Consider the following 20,687-nt stretch of genomic DNA (forward strand, 5'->3'; position numbering starts at 1 on the left):
AAATGAATCTGAAAAGCAAAGGCTCAATGGAAGGTATTTCATGCTACATGGCCCAATGCTGGGTTACCTATGTCAGCAATGAGGCTGCCTGGTTACCTATGTCAGCGATGAGGCTGCCTGGCTTCTGCTCTTGCAGGAACTGGCGGACACGAGGCCAGGCTTTGCTCTGCAGGTCGCTGAAGTAAGGGGCTGTGCTCTCGTACACATTGTGCACATGCTGCTTCTCCAGCTGGGCGGCTTCATGATCCATCCTGGAGAAAACAGGACCAATCCAAGGCATGCAGGTCAGCCTATGCATCATAGACGGCTGAAGGAGGATGCAGATTTCCTAAAATCTGGAGCCTAAAACTGCAAAAGTCGTGCTGTTTACACACTTTCTTATAAGCTGCAAAGAACAATACCTTCACTGTAACTTGCCATAGTTGCCAAAAGACTAGCAAATGCATGGTTTTTATCTGTTATGTTAAAGAAAACAATGAGCTAATTATTTGTTTGAGAATGAGCTAATTATTGTGTAATAAGTTCCTGTACAAGATGAATTCTTAATTTTGGAAGCATAGCCAAAATTCTTACCAAATGGTTTACTTTGGATAAGACCACTGTATGATGCTAAATAAATTTCACAATTTCATAACAGGTAGCTCACCATATCAACCCAATAACAAAGCCCTATTAATTCTCCCTTTTTAGTGTTTTGGTTCCAGCCATGTCTCTATATCACTACTGCTTTTATTTTAGTATAGGTGCCCATTTCTTTACTGAATTGCTTCAACAGCTGGCAAACAGTTCTCTTGCCCTTGAATGCTTTTCCCAATTTCAATTACATCATAATTATTTTTGTAAAATACAGGACTGGTTGTGTTGCTTCTTATTATTTATTTTTAATTTTTGTGGATACATAGTAGGTGTATATATTTATGGAGTACATGAGATGTTTTGATACAGGCATGCAAGGTGTAATAATCACATCAGGGAAAATGGGGTGCCCATCACCTTGAGCATTTATCCTTTATGTTACAAACAATCCAATATACTCTTTTAGTCATTTAAAAATGTACAAATAAATTATTTTTTTACTAGAGTCACCCTGTTGTGCTAGCAAATACTAGGTCTTATTCTATTTTTTTGTACCCATTAACCATCTCCACTTCCCTCCCACCTCCCCACTACCCTTCGCAGCCTCTCGTAACCATCTTTCTACTCTCTATATCCATGAGTTCAATTATTTTAATTTTTAGCTCCCACAAATATGTGAGAACATATGAAGCCTGTCTTTCTGTGCCTGACTGATTTCAGCTAACATAATGACCTCCACTTCCATCCATGTTATTGCAAATGACAGGATTTCATTTTTTTTTTTTTTTTTTTTTTTTTTTTTTTGAGATGGAGTCTCGCTCTGTCGCCCAGGCTGGAGTGCAGTTGCATGATCTTGGCTCACTGTAACCTCTGTGGCAAGTTCCTCCAGGCCGTGGGCAGGTCTAGAGGTGCTGTCTGGGAGCCAGGGACTGGAGTCAAAAACCTTAGAAGTCTACTTGGTGTTCTATTGTACTGTGGCTGAGCTGGCACTCAAGCCATGAGATGCAGCCCTTCCCACACTTCCCTCCCCTTTCCAAAGACCCCTTCCCTACTGTGGCTGAGCTGGTACCTAAGGTGCAAGGCAAAGTCCCCTTTCCTTGTCCCTGCACTTTTCTTAAGCAGGAGTCTTGCCCCATAGCCACCACAGCTGGGAATGTGCTGAGTCTCATCTGGAGCCAGCAAGACTCACAGTCTCACCCAAGGCCCACAGCGTACTACTTGGGTATCACTGCTGGTTATTCAGGGCCCAAGGGCTCTTTGGTCAGAAGGTGATGGGTCCTGCCAGGACTGGGTCCTTCCCTTCAAGACAGCAGGTTGCCTTCCGGCCCAGGGTGTGTCTAGAAATGTCAACTGGGAGGTAGGGCCTGGACAGAGGGCCTCAGGACACTCCCTGGGCCCTATCCTACCGCAGCTGAGCTGGTATCCAAAATACAAGACAAAGTCCTCTTTATTCTTCTCTTCCCTCTCCTCTCCTCAAGCAGAAGGGCTGGCTTTCTTTTGGAGCCAGGAGCTGTGCAGCCTGGGTTGGGGGAGGGGTGATGCAAGCACTCCCTTAGCAGCCCTAGCTGGTGTCTTAGTAGGTGGCGTTCCCTCCTCCCCACCTAGTCCACGGACTCTGAGGCCAGTTCAGCAGGAGGACTCACCTAGGAGCTGCAGTCCTTGTGGCCTAGACTGCCTTTTAAGTTTATTTAGTACCCCAGATCCCTTTAGCCTACAGTGGTGAGGCCTGCAGGCACTCAAGTTCAGACTGCTGGGATCTGCAATTCCCCTCTGGCTAGGGCTGGTTTAAATGCTCCCTCTGTGGGCAGGTGCTAGCTGAGTTCAGCCACGTGGTTTTGCTTTCTACTGTGACAGGGCAGCACTGAGTTCAATACAGTGTTTCACAAATGCAGCGTTCTCCCTCCCCTAAGCACATAGTCTGTCTCCATGCCACATGGCTACTGCCAGGGGGTTGGAGGAGGCATGGCATGGGCAATTCAAGACTGTCTTGCTCACCCTCTTCAGGGCTTCCTTTACTGATATGAAGTCAAAACCAGGCACTATGAGTGCTCTCCTGATTTTTGGTTCTTATGTAGGTGCTTTTTTTTGCGTGTTAACTTTGGTCCTTGTTGGGAGGGTGGCGGAGCGGGGACACACCATCAGTGGAGCTTTCCATTTGGCCATCTTGCTTCACGCTACCCCCCTCAATTCTTACCTTCAACTTCTTCAGAGGCATTTTACAGCTTGTCCCATTGGGTTCAGCTGGCCTAGGCAGGCTCATAAGGCTCTTTCTGATCTGGCCTCACCAGACCTCTTAAGGGTCATTTCTCACCATCTTTCCTCAGCGTTAGCCATAATACCCAATGACCCATTGTTTCTCAGCGGTGGCACATACGCTCTCATCCAGGGGCCTGAACAGATGCTGTGCTTTCCCTGGCTAAATTCTAGTCATTCTTGGAAAAGGCATCACCTCCTCCAGGAAGGCTTCCCTGACCTTCAAGGCAGGATAAGGGCAACAGGAAAGGAGTAAGAAAAGCACAAGAGCAGGTCCCGTTTTGGGCTTAACCCTGTAATTATTCTATTCTATTTTGGCATGTGAGTGAGTGGTATCCCAGAGAAGTGGCCAGGGCTCGGGTTGTGGCTTTTACCTATCAGTATGAAAGTATTTTCAATCATTTAAGAACCCATTTGGCCCTACTGATGGCTATCAGCTATTGCATCCCATGCATACCTCTACAGGGATCAGGGAGTCCTGTAATCGTTGAATTTAGATAAAATATTTTTCTCTGGCAGAGTCTGCTGGAAGACCCTGGAGAACAAAGACTTGTCTTATTTAATACTGAGTCCCCAGCACTTAGGACACAGCAGACCCCCAGCAAATGATCAAATAAATACACATAACGAGAACGGAATCTGGCTCTGAGTACAGAGGGTAGTATTGGCTTTGGTTAGCAGAGGGAGTGATCACCCTGAGGAGCTGGGGAAGGGAGGGGACCCTACACCTGCAAACTGGCAGATGGGAGTATAACTGGAGAGAAGATACTGTCCCTGGACAGCCTCTGTCCCAGCACCTCTACCCCTATCCTGGGAAGTGGGAAGTACTTGGGTAAGATGATGTCTGCCAAGTTACTTCCCTGTATGGAGAGAGACTTTGAGACTATGCAAATATTGTTTCTTATTTGCTCACCCACCAGTTTTAGCATCTACCAGTGATTCTTGCCCCAATTATTACTACAAGTATCACCAAATGATGATAATATAATTCCATCATTCCTTCCATTTCAAGGAAGAGCTGTTCAGGATTTACTCTTAAAATGTAATAGGTTGTATTTAATCAGTATGAACCAACCCACAGCCCCTGCAAAAAATCCTAGCAAACTCCTAACTGTATAAATCTAATTTGTGAGGTCTGACTAAACTTCCACCCAAATTGAAACAGCTTATGTTGCACCTTCAACTGAAATTTACAAAGTAAACATATGGCTGGCTATAACTGCCCACACAAGAGAAAAACAGAAACACTGTGTGCTTTTCATTTAAATCAAAATCTCAGTAGATTTTAGTCTATTTACGTTTCCCCTTTCTCAAGGAATCAATCAAGCAATAAAATTTAGAGAACACTAGAACAAGTAAGTTTTTCTTTATTGCACTTGCAAATGTTAAGCGGTAACCGACATAAACTGGGTTCCTTGCAATATGCAGTTTAAAAGTGACTCCAATTTCAAGCTCAGAATTTGTAGTATCTGAACAGCACCCCCTGAGATCTTTCCCTAAGTTTACTATGGCCTCTACTATCAAGTAACGTAAGAGTTATTTTTAAGTGTATAAGCAATATGAATCCATTTTGTTTTTCTGATATTTTACAGTTAACTTTATAAACACTGCAGATTTAAATTTCAAATGCTGTGGATTTAAATTTCCTACAGTAGTTTCCACATGAATTTTATGTATACAAGCAAATTCCTTGTGAGTTTGAAAGTGTGACTAAGGTAATAAGACTAGTACTAAAACAAGAGCATGGGATTCCAGATGAAGCGAGAGATAAAGGGTTTGGATTAGCCAGGATTCCTAATCTGTGTGCTGTCAAATTCCAGACCCATAAAATAATCCACATAAAAAGTCAGTATTTAAAGCCTCACATTGTGTCCCTCCTTTGAGATTCAAAATGCACACCAGCACACTACGAGTTTTGAAAAATCTTGGAGAAAAGAGTCCCGATTGATGTTTTTAAAATCTGGCTTTTTTCTCAGAATTATTGGGTCTGTAATACTCTTTCTGTCTTTAAACACCTCTTGTCTTTTTAGGAAATAATATTCTGCAGAAGACACTTTGGAAACGTTAATTTAACGTTTTCCAATTTAAGAAAGTCCCCAAAACAAAGGAAGCATTTTTCCTGAGCATTCTTTTCCATTCATGTAGTTTTAGCGAAGTATGTTATCTATAAATCATAACTTCTAAGATGGTTTATAAAAAGACTAAAAGTATGAGACGGTAAACATTTTAACTAGAAAGTCAGAAGGATGCGCATCAGAGTTGCTCATCAGTGTCCATCCAAGAGAACTTGCTTCTGAGCGTTGTGCCTCCTCTTTCCAGGGATCCCTGCCTCACTGAGTGGACCCAGGTTGAAAACCAGACCTACAGGGAACAAGTCCATGGGTGAGACTGACCCAATTTTGAGAATTTGAACAAAAAGACCTGAGTAGTCAGATGACCGCACGTGGTTAGTTGCAATCACTTGGAGTCTGTGTTAGGGAGTCCATTTTTAGCCATGCACATACGGATGAACCAAAAGAATATTTTTCTGCAAAATAAATGTAGCTGTAGGGAAAGAAAAACAAGGTGAGACTCCGTGATGCTTCATAACACGGCGGGGGGGAAAGGCAGAAGGACTGGCGAAGTCTAGTAGACGATATTCTATTTCTAGTCCCTATGTGGGCTCTAGACAGGGTCTCAGGGTCACTCAACTCCAAGAAACCTGTTCATTTTAGAGTACCAGCCTTGCGTCCTGAGGTACTTCATTTCCTAACCTTGTATCTCAAATGCATACCCTGTTCTAGCCCTAAAATATTCTTCACTTGAACTCATTTCTGTTTCTTACAACCACACCTTTCCCAAGGCAGGCAAACTGCTTTTTAAATTAACATTTTGAAATGATTATTTTACACTTTAAATAACTAGTGTGCAAGGATGCTGACACATAATGTTGTAATATCTTACCTGTATTGCTACTTTTCAAGCAACTTGTAAAGCTTACAATGTAATCTTGAAACAAACCCCCAAAACTGAATGCTAACAATCAAAAGAAATCGTAAATATGATGACAAAAACATAAATGAAACTGAGTAGACAAAGATACAACTAACTTTGCCAGGGGGAAGTTGATGTAGGCACAGCAGAGGAGACCTCAGACATTGAATCATCTTTGTTCCTTCCCTTGCCCCACAAACTCTGCCTATTTCTAGCATTTATTTCTTGGAGGATGGAAGAGAGGACAGAAAGTGACAGAAAACTAACAGGAGAGTTAGGGGCCTGGCATGTTTCCCAAGGCTAGAAAAACAAAGAGAAGGGCGTTGGCCATTCCTGCTTCTAGCAACAGGGTTCTATTGAGAAGTCACAAATGTTTAGTTTTCCTGCCCTGGGCATGTGATTAGGCTAACATTTTTCTACCTATTTGAATTCAGGTAAACCCTATGTGACTTGCTATAGCATAAATGTCATCTGAAAAGATCAGGATTACCCCAGTGTGTTGCTTCCCAAGTTCCCTATCCCTTATGTCTGCAATGAAATGTTCCTTATCCTGGAGGCATCAGCCTGGGTCCTCAGAACTCTTGATGGAGAGGTATCATGGGTATTCTAATCCCATCCACCAAAAGGAATAAACAGCTCCGTTCATCATATGAACTGCAGAATATCTAGATCATGAGAAAGTAAAAAGTATACATCAGTTTTTATTAGATGACAACTTGTTACCATTTACGTTTCTCCCTTTTTTCTTTATAAAGATTAAAAGTTTTCTTTCTTGTAGAGATATATTATAATAAAATTGAGACAAAACTGGACACAGTTTTGCATCCTACTTTTTTGAACTTAATACTGTGAGCCAAGTGGCAACTTCTACCTACAGTCTTCTCCACCTTCTCAAAGAAATATAACCTCCACACTCCCTAATTCCACAGCACTTGAAATATATCATGTGCTGTAAAGTATTATAATGGCTTAAGTATTTCTACTAGATTCTGAACTTCTAAAGAAGAAACAAGATTTCATACACATCTTTGGTTAGCCCATAGTATCTAGCACTGGGCCTAAATGTAATAGGTCTAAATACGTTTAGTGAATTCATGAATGATAGAACTCTAGCCAATTAAACAATATTTCTTTAAAAATTTTAAATCATATTTTAACAGTTTTATTTAGGTATAATTGACATATAACAAATTGCATGTATTTAAACTATATAATTTGATGTTTTTACATACATATGTGTGTGCGTAAGTGTGTATGTAAGTGTGAAACCATCAAGACACTCAAGATAATGAACATATCCTTCCCCCAATAAATCACCCCTCCCATCTTCCCCCACCCTGAACAATCTTTCTTTTTTTTTTCTTTTTTTTTTTGAGACAGAGTCTCCCTCTGTCACCCAGGCTGGAGTGCAATGGCATGATCTTGGCTCACTGCAACCTCCGCCTCCCAGGTTCAAGCGATTCTCCTGCCTCAGCCTCCTGAGTAGCTGGGATTACAGGTATGTACCACCATGCCTAGCTAATTTTTGTATTTTTACTAGAGACGGGGTTTTACCATGTTGGTCAGGCTGGTCTTGAACATCTGACCTCATGATCCACCCGCCTTGGCCTCCCAAAGTGCTAGGATTACAGGCGTGAGCCACTGCACCCAGCCCCTGATCAATCTTTCTTAATGCTATGTTTCTGGGTAAAGAAACAGGGATAGAGAGGTGGACATTGACATATATATCCAACAACCACAATTTCAAAGGGAACTTTGAGTTTTTGATGTGTTGACAAATAAAAGTAAAAAGGCTTTTTCCCAAGTTTTTCCAACTTCTTAGTGATCACTGGAAAGCTACGCACATATTCACACCCAGAGGCAAATAGCAAAAATATTCCGAGGAACTGAAAAGGCTTCCAGGGAAAAGGTTTTTCTACTGTCTCATCAAGGAGATAAGACTCTGCACTTGACCCACAGGAATCTAGTGAACTCTGAGAAGGCTTTGTTTTGTCCCCAAGAGTGGCTCCTTGTCCCCAGGGAGGAGGTGCTATAACTAAACGTCCTCAGGACGGTGCTTTTTATACCCACTCCTCCTAAGAAGTTAGCACAGAGACCCGGGTAATAGGCTATAAGCACTTAGCCCTATCATCAGAAGGGATTTCTCATTTGTTTGTGATGGGAACTTCCATTACCTCTATCTTGAGTTTCTTTCTGTCCCACACTTTTCCCTGTAGTAAGTCCTCTATGTTTTAGCTCAATGGAAAACACACGTGGCTTTAAAACAGTTCTGTCTCCAAATACTGACATACATTTATGAATTAAAACCTCTTTCTATCATATAGAGCAATAAAGCTTTTAGAGGAAAATACAGAACATCTTCATGACCTTGGAGTAAGTAAAAATTTATTACAAAGGGTCATATAAAGTGCTAACCATAGAAGAAAAAATAAAGTAGACTACATTAAAATGAACACATCATGAAGAGGGAAAATTCAACCCAGAGTGTGAAGAAGTATTCATAGTACATACAGTCAATCCCTATATTAGTCCATTTTGTGTTGCTGTAAAGGAATACCTGAGGCTGGGTAATTTATAAGGACAAGCAGTTTATTTGGTTCACGGTTCTGCAGGCTGTAAAACATGGCACCAGCATCTGCTGGGATCCTAGTGAGGCATCAGGAAACTGTTACTCATGGTGGAAGGTGACTGAGGAGCACGTGTGTCACAAGGTCAGAGAGGGAGCAAGAGAGAGGGGAGGAGATGCCAGGCTCCTTTAAACAACCAGCTCTGGTGAACTGATAGACCAAGAACTCAGCCATTACCACGAGGAGGACCCCAAGCCATCCCTGAGGGATCCACCCCCATAACTCAAACACCTCCCAGTGGTCCCCACCTCCAACATTTGGGGTCACATTTTAACATGAGATTTGGAGGGGACAAACATCCAAATGATATAAGTCCCATAAATATCATATTAAAAGGGAAGTCCACAAAAGAATACACACTGTAGGATTCCATTTATGGAAAGTACAAAAACATGAGCCCATAGATGGATCAGAGAAAGTAAAAAACAAAATAAAGAAGGTAGAAAAACAGATAAAACAAATGTGGGCCATTAGAAGTGGGATAGAGGCTGCCTGGGTTAGCACCTGGCAGGGAGCACTAGGGGTCAGGAGGTGGTCCTGGGGTGCTGGTAATGTTCTGTTTCTTGATCTGGGGTTGGGTTACATGAGGGTGCTCAGGTTATGAAAAATTCATTCACTTATTTGTACACTTATGACATATGTACTTTGGTCCATGTATACGTCAATTAATACCCCCTTTTGCTTTGAGGCAATTGCCTGTTATGTACTTTAAACCATGTTAGAACTTGAAACTGAGCAGAGTATCCTCTCTCATCTGTGTTCTGCCATTCCCATGAAGGATGAATGCCATCCAGCCAGTGCCTTCCGGGCAGCTAGAAACTGGAGATCACTGGCTTCAAAGATCAGGTGAAATGTCAAAGCAGTATCCCCATTCAATAAGATTATGTCACAGTATATACAGAAACTGCTCAGAGAGTTTTAGCTCAGAAGAAATCTAACTGAAGAAATAAGTAACTTAAATGAGATAATGTCCAGTGCCAGATTATCCAGTAACCAGCCAAGAATAGAGTCCATTTGCTTCACTAAAGAAGTTGTTTCAGTTAGGGCAGCAGGTAAGTGACTCATCAGTATGATGAGAGGAAGGAAATTCATTTTACCTACCTTACATTTGTGATCTTAATACACGTTGAATAGCTTTAATCAATAACTCAAAGTGAAATTAAGGATGAATTGTGCCAGCCACAGCTTCCAAGTAGCACAACTATAATAATGTATGAGGATTACTGATCTCAATAAATAGATGGGAACATAAATTGTGTAAAGGTCTAGGAAGGAGGCTACATGATCCTCAGCTTATAGGAGCAGGTAGTTGCTATTGATGCTTACCTTCGTTCTCTAATTATCTTGCTGTTTCATGGTTACTGTTACTCGTTAAGACAATTCTCAGTTACTTCAGTACCTTATGAAAAATGTATGGACAAACTAGTGTCCTCATTTATTACTCTCATGTAGATCATCTGTAATATTTAGTCTACTGTTTATGTGGCTCTTTATATGTGCAGTTATTGGAAAAATCTGCTGAGCTTTTTATTCTGCAGAGAATAAAGTCTGTCTGAAAAATGTTATAATATTTATAAGCCTTAGAACCTAAGAGAACAAAGTCTTGGGCCTAACTGGTATCTGGGTGGTTAATCTCCCGAAACACACACAACTAATAGAAGAATCAGTGTTCCCTCCAAAAAAGCCAAACCCAAAACAAAAACAACACAAAGAAGACAAAAATATGTATCAGTAAAGTTTTCTTTATAAAAATCAAGAAAAGGATCAAGACAGAATTACAAGGAAAAGAAGAAAGAAACCAGGGGATGTGAAAGGAGAAGAAACGGGGAAATCAATATATGTATTGAATGATTATCATGCAGTTCATGTATGTTAGTGCAAAGAAAGCCAGAAACGGAGAATAAGGAAAGCAGACAAAGAGCTAAGAGCTATAACTTAATACGTATAAAGAATAGAGACAAGAAAAGAAAAGGTAAACAATATATAATTTTATATATATTTGTTTATATCTACTCCAATTAGCACTCAAACTAGATTTATATAATCAAATATCAATTGCTCATATAATTTTTTACACATTTATCACTAATGGAAATTACATTTGGACAACTTCTAACTGCAGCTGAAACTTGCTTGAACCTTTGTGTTAAGAAACTAAAATCCAAAATAATGCCAAAGGCTAACAATTCTTGCTCTAGAAAGTCTAGAGTTGTACTGTGTTGCAGTTTATTATGTTCATTTCCACAGTATTAGGAAATTATTAAAAAGGGAAATTTTCATGAGCCCTCTGTGTGTGTAGGCTGACACATCTTCAAATGAATGCATGAGAAGTTGGGAACTGCGCCTTGGAACTCAGCCTAGAAGCGTAGGCAAGATTTGAAAATGTTCTTTTCAGCCAGGCGCGGTGGCTCACACCTGTAATCCCAGCACTTTGGGAGGCCGAGGCGAATGGATCACCTGAGGTTGGGAGTTCGAGACCAGCCTGACCAACATGGAGAAACCCCGTCTCTAGTAAAAATACAAAAATTAGCCGGGCATGGTGGTACATGCCTGTAATCCTAGCTACTCAGGAGGCTGAGGCAGGAGAATTGCTTTAATCTGAAAGGCGGAGGTTGCAGTGAGCCGAGATTGCGCCATTGCACTCCAGCCGGGGCAACGAGTGAAACTCCGTCTCAAATAAAATAAGAAAATGTTCTTTTATTGTCATTTAAATTGCACTTGCAAGAAGAATCAATTCAAGGGTTCCCCAAAGGTGGACAAGCCACTGTGCTTTTAAGGTCCTCTTAGCCTGCTTTTCAGGGAAAGTAGCAAACTTGAGAATTCCAACATAGCTAAGGTATAAATTAAGTCACCTTGGGGCACTTGATGTGTTTGAAGAGCTGACCGCTACAGAAGGGAAGAAAGGAAAGGGAGAAAGAGAAAAGACACTTAATCCATGTAGCTAGAGGCATGCAGGCATAAAGGTATTGCCTAGTCAATACCTTCTAGTCAGTATCAGTATCTTCTTAAAAAATAAAAAAGCTTCTAGTCAATATCAGTATCTTTTAAAAAAATAAAAAAGACATTAGTTTGAAAGAGCAGAGGGTCCATCAGAGGTAGCAGTGAAAAGTAATTGTGGAGATCTAAGATTCTGGGGAATATCTGATCCGTTCCCAAGCCTAAGACCATGCACACACATATGACCACTATTTGCAATCGCAGATGTTTCAGAGATTAAAATACTTTTAAAAGCCTCTGTTTATCCTCTGTTCCTTTGGGGAACTGCATCTCTCTCAGACCCCAAGTGTCAGCGGGGCCTGCCAGGCACACTGACAGTGGCAGTGGGGTGGGCACATGATCCAATCTTGGACAGTTATTCTCTCTCGCCTGGGAAATTGACAAGAGGTTGGAGCAGAACTGCTGATGGCTCAGCCCTGAAGAAAAGATCCTCATGCCTCATCCCAAGTTGTAACTTTCCCGAGGTTTGGTTTCCAGCAGTTCCTTTTATTGTGCCAGCTACTTAGGCACTCCCAACAAATCCTCCTTCTTGCTTTAGTTCATTTTGACATGTATAGCCAAAGGACTAAAGTATTACAAACTTGAATGCTTCTTCACAACCACAGCATGTACCCCAGTGGGGGCCACAGTGAAAGAGATGTACCATGGCCACTAGGGTTGCCAACAGGACTCATCACAAATGGATGAAGAGACTCTTGTTGGAGCAAAAGAACCTACTGAGATGGCAATGTGCTATTGGAATGCCAGCCTAGAAGATCAAAGTTGTCACAGTGCTGGCACCTTTGCCCCCTTTCTGTCTTTCTGTTTGTACTCCATCCCCTAGTATCTCAGCTAGTCTAACTGGTCTGTCTGTTCCTCTTGCTGTCTCTGCACCCCCCACATCTATCCCCTCTAATATATTCGTAATGATGGGAGTTGGCAACACAACCTTCTCTATTAATGTCCACTTGGCTGGAGACACAACAGATTCCTATAGTAAAAGGTAACTGTGTAGACCACATAGCACGCGTGCCATTCCTGTTTTACTGGCTACAATTCATGATTTTTCTTCTATGAATTCAATGAAAGTTGGTTAGAATCTGTATTTCACGGCATTGCAGGGTTAATTTTTCTAAACAACCCATTGGATAATATTCACTCCTTCTTGAAAGCCCTTCACGGGACAGCACCTGCACTCCTCAGTCTGTCATGAAAACCCTCCCTGACCTGGTCCAGTCCACTTTTCCAGTCTTATATCCTGAAACTACAGTACCTCAAACTCTCAGCTCTACCCACACAAATCTACTCACTTTTTCCCGAGTGAGACTTGCTTAGGACCTTATTCAGGTCTTTGCTGAAGCCAGAGTCTATCCTCTCTCACCTGCAATGCTCTCCTATCACTTCCTCCTGCCAAAATCTTCCGGTCTGCAAAGTCTAGCACAGTTTCTTCCTCCTGCATAAAGGATTCATGGATAACTACAGATAAAAATCATCCATCCCAGGACATTATTATTATTATTATTATTATTATTATTATTAGAGATGGAGTCTTGCTCTGTCTCCCAGGCTGGAGCGCAGTGGCACCATCTCTAAACACTGCAACCTCCGCCTCCTGGGCTCAAGCAATTCTCCTGCCTCAGCCTCCTGAGTAGCTGGGACCACAAGCGCACGCCACACGCCCAGCTTGTGTGTGTGTGTGTGTGTGTGTGTGTGTATTTTAGTAGAAATGGGGTTTCACCATGTTGCCCAGGCTGGTCTCAAACTCCTGAGCTCAGGCAATCCGCCTGCCTTGGCCTCCCAAAATGCTATAATTACAGGTGTGAGCCACTGTGCCCGGCCCCAGGACTTCTATAAACTGCAAATTTATTATCTCTATCACTCTTGGGGCATTTTTCCAGATACTGTCATGAACTTTCAAGTCTGTATATGTTCCCAACTAGATGATAAGTTTTTGGAGGGCAGAGATGGAAATGTGATGGCTTTATATATCTATATCTATGTCTCATCTGTACATCATGGAGCCTAGGATAGTGCAGAACACAGAGCGTCACTCAATAATTAATTGTAGAGCCAGTGAATCAAGGAGCTGTTTCTTAGCTCCCTCTGCAAAACAACAATACTTTACTCTGTACGAGCTGGTCCTTGACTCTTTGGTCATAAATTCTAAAGAGCCAGCTGTGAGTCAATGGGCACTGGGAGGAAAGCAGAACTAAGACTGAGCTTTCCCAGTTTTATTTTGTGTTTTCTGATTTGCTGCCCCAGAGGTCTGTTGTTGTTGTTTTTGAGACAGAGTCTTGCTCTTCTCGCCCAGCCTGGAGTGCAGTGGTGCGATCTCGGCTCACTGCAACCTCCGCCTCCTGGGTTCAAGGAATTCTCCTGGCCCAGCCTCCTGAGTAGTTGGGATTAAAGGCGCCTGCCACCACGCCTGGCTAAGTTGTGCATTTTTAGTAGAGATGGGGTCACCATGTTGGCCAGGCTAGTCTTGAACTCCTGACCTCAGGTGATCCTGCCTCGGCTTCCCAAAGTGCTGGGATTACAGGCATGAGCCAACGCACGCAGCCAGTTTGTATTATAGGTACAATCTAGGCATACAATGGTCACTTTTTCATAACTAAAAAGAAATACAAACATTGGAAATGGCTCTCCTATTGTAAACGCCACAGAAGACACAGAATTAAAAGAGACAGCATAAAATTCTGCTTTAAATTTCAAAGACAAACTACAATTCTAAAGTGAAAATGCAAGTTGGTCAGAACAGTTAAAAGACAACTTATATTATAAAAAAGACCTGATTACAAAATGCATAACTTTTTAATTTTATTTATTTATTTATTTTTATATATCTTAGGAAATATTTTTTTTTATTATTATTATACTTTAAGTTCTAGGGTACATGTGCACAATGTGCAGGTTTGTTACATATGTATACATGTGCCATGTTGGTATGCTGCACCCATTAACTCATCATTTAGCATTAGGTATATCTCCTAATGCTGTCCCTCCCCCCTCCCCTCACCCCACAACAGTCCCCGGTGTGTGATGTTCCCCTTCCTGTGTCCATGAGTTCTCATTGTTCAATTCCCACCTATGAGTGAGAACTTGCGGTGTTTGGTTTTTTGTCCTTGAGATAGTTTGCTGTGAATGATGGTTTCCAGCTTCATCCATGTCCCTACAAAGGACATGAACTCATCCTTTTTTATGGCTGCATAGTATTCCATGGTGTATATGTGCTAATTTTACTTTCTAATACATGCAACTTCACACTTAACATCTATATATCATTTCCAAGTACAAATGATATTGTAAACTTTTGTGTGCTAAAAATCTCATTTACAAATATGTTTAAGTCCTACAAAAGTATTTTGCTTTGTAAAAATGCTAAATATGTTCTTATAATTTTTACATACCCTGTACAACTACTTTCAAATACTGTTTTCCGCCTCGTGCAAAAATAAATTCCAACTTACTTTATATCACATCGTCATAAATTTAAAATTATAGGGACTGGGAAGAATCAGGTTCACTGAAGATGCACATTGCTAAAAACACCTCAGGGTATGTGAGTTGCAGAAGGGCTGAAAGCTACTAACCTGAGTCATCCTGTGATTACAGGAAAATTACCTCTTGTCTTTGTGAATCACGGCAGTCTCCACCTCCAGAGAGTGACAGTTGCTTCTCATAACTTTCTCAATGTGTAACGTAAATGAAAACTTGTAGGAGTGAAATGAAATAGTGTGGTCCTTCTCATGATAAACCACTTGTGTGAGTCTCTGAAGGGAGCACAGGCCCTATCAGGAAGAAAACAAATACTAAATCTCATTTCACATGATAAATATATGGAGCCAGCTACAGCCCAGGCTGACTTCCTGACCTATGCATAAATTACCCAGCCAAGTAGGGATTAGAAAGAATTGTTAATATGTGGAGTGTGCCAGAATTGTAAGAGCAGTTCAAATCAATAGGCCAATAAATCAATTCCTAAGCTTTCTATAAAACATACAATACTTTCTCCTAAAATTAAATTGAACGATTTCATCTTGTTCCGGGGAAAACTGCTAACACTGAGAGTCATCTCTGATTCCAGGGGCTTAATTAAATGTATACTACCTAAGACAATGTTACTAAATTGTACTAAATCATTCCAGTACAATCAGACTGCTCAATATTTTCCATGTTACCAGCTACTTTCGTGTCACTTTGATAAGTACTCGCAGTTATTCATCATTGTTCACATTTTTCTTCTTCATAAGAGTTTGTCATGAAACCGATCAAAAGGCTTTTGGTTATTAAAAAAATAATGCACCAAGAACCACTTTGTAATATAGAGGTCTTGTGATATACAATGAGATCCCGAGAGATGCCTGATGTGATAGGAAAAGCCCATCCTGTAACACCTTGGACCCTAACTGCTTGTCTGCAAGTTGGGTGAATGGACCATAATCTATGGCACCACATTGCCACAAACTGTACTCCTTATTACACCCAGTGATTCTCACGATGGCAGGGTGCGTGTGGGTTTTCTACTCAGAGATGCATTTGCCTTCCCTCAACATTCTCCTACACCAGCCCCACCCTAGTCCTGGCCCCTATTTAAGAATCATTGATCTGGATGTGCTTTGGAAAGCTTCTCTCTAGTCTTCAGAACTTGCCTATAGATTTTAACCCCAGCTACGTCTCACTCATATTTAGGCACATGATCTGTGCCATTGAGAGCCACAGAAGCTAACTTTTTAGAAGTGCATTTAAGAAGCATTTTGAAAGAGCTACCAAAGCATCTTATCTTTCCTCATGCAATTTTAGAGCCTGCTTTAATTATAAGAGAGATGATGTTTGCTAACTGAGTCCCTATGACAGGGTGAAGCTAAAGACTCTCCATTCGGACTTACCCTGCCAGGCTCTGACCTGGGCAGTTGACTGTCGTCAGACAATGTGGTTGTCTATGCGCCTTTCCTTCAGGCATTTGTGCCTAAATGTGTTAGACCCCTCAGATAAGCCACCGAAGGCAAACTCTTCAAAGCTCCCATCAGTAAAAGTACCAATGAGAAGAAGAACTGTAGCTAGTGTAGAAGTAGGAGGCATATGTGAGCTACCTGGGCAGGAGGCTTGTCTATATGCCCAAATCAGGCACCCAAAACACCTTCAAATATGACTGATTTTGCTTCATTTTCCTAAATTAGGATCCAAATTTGCCTCTGTCTAAAGTGCATGAATCATATCACCTTCTCCAAGAAGTTGTTGGGCAAAGATAGAATGGGGTCGTATATATCTAAAAGGAGTTGAATTCCAATTGAGTCTTTTTATTAAATCAGTCATATTTAGTAATGAAAGAAACACATTTCTTCTTCTCTTCTCTTTGACTAAACAGGAGGCCATCTTCTAGGGCAAGGTCTGTATCTTAAACCTTCTGAAATGAGCCATGCGTGTATTTTCCTGGGAAGAGGGTCAGCACCTCAAACCACGGCTCAGGGGCAAAGCCAGATTTTTGAAAAAAAAAAAAAAAAATTTCTGTATTAAATTAAAAATACACATTCATCTTTTCAACAAATATTAACTGAATCTCTGGCAGATGTAAGGCACTAGGGATAGAGATAAAACAGCTCTCACCCCATTCGGGACCCCAGAATTTAATATTTGAAGCATACAAATAAATAGAAAATTAAAGTGTAATAGAACTTTGCTTCTGGGATGGATACATCCTGAGCTAATGTGATTCCCCAAACTCATGCCTTGCCTTATTTAATACCAAAAATCAAGATTATTTGATATAATCTTCTAAAAAATAATAGAATTGATATGGTTTGGCTGTGTCTCCACCCAAATCTCATCTTGAATTGTAGTTCCCATAATCCCGATGTATCGTGGGAGGGACCTGGTGGGAGGTAACTGAATGATAGGGGTGGTTACCCTCATGCTGTTCTCATGATAGTGAGTGAGTTCTCACGAGATCTGATGGTTTTATAAGGGACTTTTTTCCCTTTTGCTTGGCACTTCTCCTTGCTGCCGCCATGTGAAGAATGATGTTTGCTTCCCCTTCCACTCATGATTGTAAGTTTCCTAGGCCTCCCCAGCCATGCTGAACCGTGAGCCAATTAAACCTCTTTCCTTTATAAATTACGCAGTCTCAGGTATGTCTTTATTAGTAGCCTGAGAATGGACTAATACAATAATCATATATTCATACAATCGTTATAAAATAATCATTTTGTGTCATTGCAAACTATTAAGCATCATGGACCTTTAGGTCACTTACAGTGTTCAAAATCACAATGTCAATACCTCTTATCTGGTGTGATGAATGTTATGATGTGGGTGTGGACCGATGCTACAGCAGCACATAGGCGACTAATCCAGCCTGGAGTGGGAAGGGGGAGTGAAGGCTCCCTCAAGGGGCTGACACCCAAACTGAAGTTCAAAAGATGAGTGGGGTCAGCCAGGTGAAAAGGAGAAGTGGGTGATTCCAGGCATATGAAACATCATATGCAAAAAGAAAGACACAAAGCCAATAAATGAATAACAACAGCAATAACAGCAACACACGCACAGAAATATATACAGATGGTCCCAGACTTATGAAGGTTTGACTTTATGATGGTGTGAAAGTGATATACATTCAGTAATAATTGTGCTTTGAATTTTGAATTCTGATCTTTTTACCAGGATAATGACATGCGGTGGGATCCTCTCTCACAATGCTGAGAAGCCACAGAGTGCCACATCTCCCAGCTGGCACACCATCATGAATGTAGAAAACTGAGATGCGACAGTGTTCCTTTTGCCAGGTGATTTTGCCCAGCTGTCGGCTAATGTAAATGTTCTGAGCACATTTAAGGTAGGCTAGGGAGGTAAGCTATGAATTTCTGTACGTTAGGTGTATTAAATCCATTTTTTTTTTTTTTGAGACAAGGTATTCATTCTGTTGCCCAGGCTGGAGTGCAGTGGCCCCATCACAACTCACTGCAGCCTTGACCTCTCAGGTGCAAACGATCCTCCTGCTTCAGCACCCCCAAGTATCTGGGACTATAGGCGTGTGCCACCACATCCTGCTAATTTTGTTATTTTTGTAGAAATGGCGTCTCCCTACGTTCCCCAGGCTGGTCTCAAACTCCTGGGCTCAAACAATCCTCCTGCCTTGGCCTCCTGAAATGCTGGGATTACAGAAGTGAGCCACTGCACCAGGCCTAAGTGCATTTTTGACTTATAATATTTTCAACTTGTAATGGGTTTATTGGGATGTAACCCCATTATAAGTGGAGAACTGTCTGTAATAATTATTTGCTATGGGCCAGGCCCTGTCGTAAGCATTTAACACATTGACTCTTCCCAATAATTATATAAAATAGAAACTACTACTTCCCCCATTTTACAGATAAGAAAACTGAGGCATGGAGGACCTAAGTGACTTTCCCAAAGTTACATAGCTAGTAAGTGGCAGAACCACTATGTGAACCCAGACAATTTGACCCTAGAGTTCGCACTCTTAACTATACAGATGGCGAGGAAAAAGGGAGGCAGGGAAGCAAATGGTGAAATAAGAGGCTGGAAGAGAGGGTAGGAGTCAGATCATATAGGGCCTACTCCAGCTTCTGAACATCAGGGGGAACCACTGAATTATTTCAACAAGAAGAATGACAAAAGTTGATCTGGGTTTTAGAAATTGCCTCTGGCAGTAGTGTAGACCGGCACTGCATAAATGGGTCCACAATGAAGACAGAGAAAGAACTTGGTTAAATATGTCAGCAAAGAATGATATTAATAATGCTTAGAAAGGATTCAAATGAAGAGATATTAAGGAGAAAGAACCAAATTAATAGGACGTGGTGACTCATGCAGAGTTAAGGCAGGGAACATGCTGAAGATGAAGCTCTGATAATAAGCCTGATACAGTACAATGTACCACTACTATCCTAAAATAAGGAAGAAGAAAGAATACAAGGTAAAGCAAAGGAAACTTTAGTAATAGCCATATTTAAACTCTAATAAACTCTTCTTTTGTAATGCATGTGAATACATCCAAATTAGTTTATTTAAGATGTATGCATTTGCGGGAAATATGATATAAGAAGGACTAGATACTTGTAACTGATTTTGAAATGTCATAAGGGTCAGCAAGGCATTGTATTTTATATTACAGTATGAGCTATTTGAACATATGTTCCATAATTGACGGCAGCACTTTCTAGACAGGGACAATATGTCTTATGATCTCTGCATCTTTTTTGGTATTTTTACAATATTCAGTAAATGTCTACTGTATAAATACGTGAAGAACAGAAAAGAAGGATGGCCCCAGGGTAGACAGTACAGTGGTTCACCATCAGAGGAAACGCGATAGGAGGTGGAGGTTTTAGACTTGGGCATATTGTCTCTGTGGTATCTGAAGGACAGCAAACTTAGATGGTCATGAATCTCAGGAGAACTTTATTTAAACATCATCATTGGGCACAGTGGCTCATGCCTGTAATCCCAACACTTTGGGAGGCTGGGATAGGCAGATCACCTGAGGTCAGGAGTTCAAGACCAGCCTGGCCAACATGGTGAAACCCCGTTTCTACTAAAATTACAAAAATTAGCCAGGTGTGGTGAGAAGTGCCTGTAATCCCAGCTACTCAGGAGGCTGAGGCAGAAGAATCCGTTTGAACCTGGGAGGCGGAGGTTGCAGTGAGCCAAGATCATGCCACTGCACTCCAGCCTGGGCGACAGAGTGAGACTCCATCTCAAAAAAATTAAATAAATAAAAATAAATAAAAATAATCATTACTCTAGTACATAGCCCATTAGGGACATTACAGTATATTAAATCAAAAGAGAATACACACAGTAAGAAAAGAAATGAAGCTAGAGGAGGAAGGATCACAAACTCTTAAGTCCCATAATGTTAGCATTAGAGGAGAGGCTAGCCGTGTATGATAGAGCTCTATTATAACTAAATTTAATTTAAGAAATGTTGACTAAGCACCTACTAGGCAACAGATGCTTTGGTAGCTGTAAGACAAACAAAGATGGGTGGTCCCTACTGTCTCAAAGCTACAGACTAATTCAGGAGTAACACAGAATAAGAGCTGAATAAGCACAGCCAGGGGTAAGCATGTGACAGGTGGATACAAAAGCATAGACAGCAAGCAATATTAGCTTTTCTAGATTGGGGTGACACTTTGACTCTGGTTCCGACTCCCTCCGAATCATGAAGCCAGCGAAACAGCCTCATAAATATTTTCTCCTTTGCATAGAACCCCTTAATGATACGCCAGAGAGATTACAATGGAAATGCTAAGGAAAGGAACA

General features: G+C 41.2%; 1 protein-coding gene and 1 long non-coding RNA gene across 20 annotated transcripts in view; one reads left to right on the plus strand and one right to left on the minus strand.

Annotated features, from left to right (window-relative positions):
• The window catches only part of LOC129487397 (uncharacterized), a 68,084-nt gene that overhangs the window by 19,740 nt on the left and 27,657 nt on the right, over positions 1 to 20,687 (plus strand). For 3 of the 4 annotated variants that reach the window (XR_010120472.1, XR_010120473.1, XR_008659307.2), the window contains one exon: positions 18,063 to 18,184. This is a non-coding gene — a long non-coding RNA (uncharacterized lncRNA). Of the gene's footprint in view, positions 1 to 18,062; positions 18,248 to 20,687 lie in introns of all 4 variants that reach the window. The other variant, XR_008659308.2, reaches the window with a different exon arrangement.
• The window catches only part of TRMT9B (tRNA methyltransferase 9B (putative)), a 72,034-nt gene that overhangs the window by 17,478 nt on the left and 33,869 nt on the right, over positions 1 to 20,687 (minus strand). For 5 of the 16 annotated variants that reach the window (XM_055287699.2, XM_063637814.1, XM_055287729.2 and 2 more), the window contains one exon: positions 97 to 251. The exons of 3 other annotated variants lie outside the window; for them this stretch is intronic. In XM_055287699.2, coding sequence (XP_055143674.2) covers positions 97 to 251 — 155 coding nt within the window. Of the gene's footprint in view, positions 1 to 96; positions 252 to 12,786; positions 14,244 to 14,995; positions 15,194 to 20,687 lie in introns of those variants that run through there. 8 more of the 16 variants (XM_063637822.1, XM_055287709.2, XM_055287742.2 and 5 more) reach the window with 6 other exon arrangements.

Source organism: Symphalangus syndactylus, chromosome 1, assembly GCF_028878055.3.
Source record: "Symphalangus syndactylus isolate Jambi chromosome 1, NHGRI_mSymSyn1-v2.1_pri, whole genome shotgun sequence".
Classification (NCBI taxonomy): Eukaryota; Metazoa; Chordata; class Mammalia; order Primates; family Hylobatidae; genus Symphalangus; species Symphalangus syndactylus.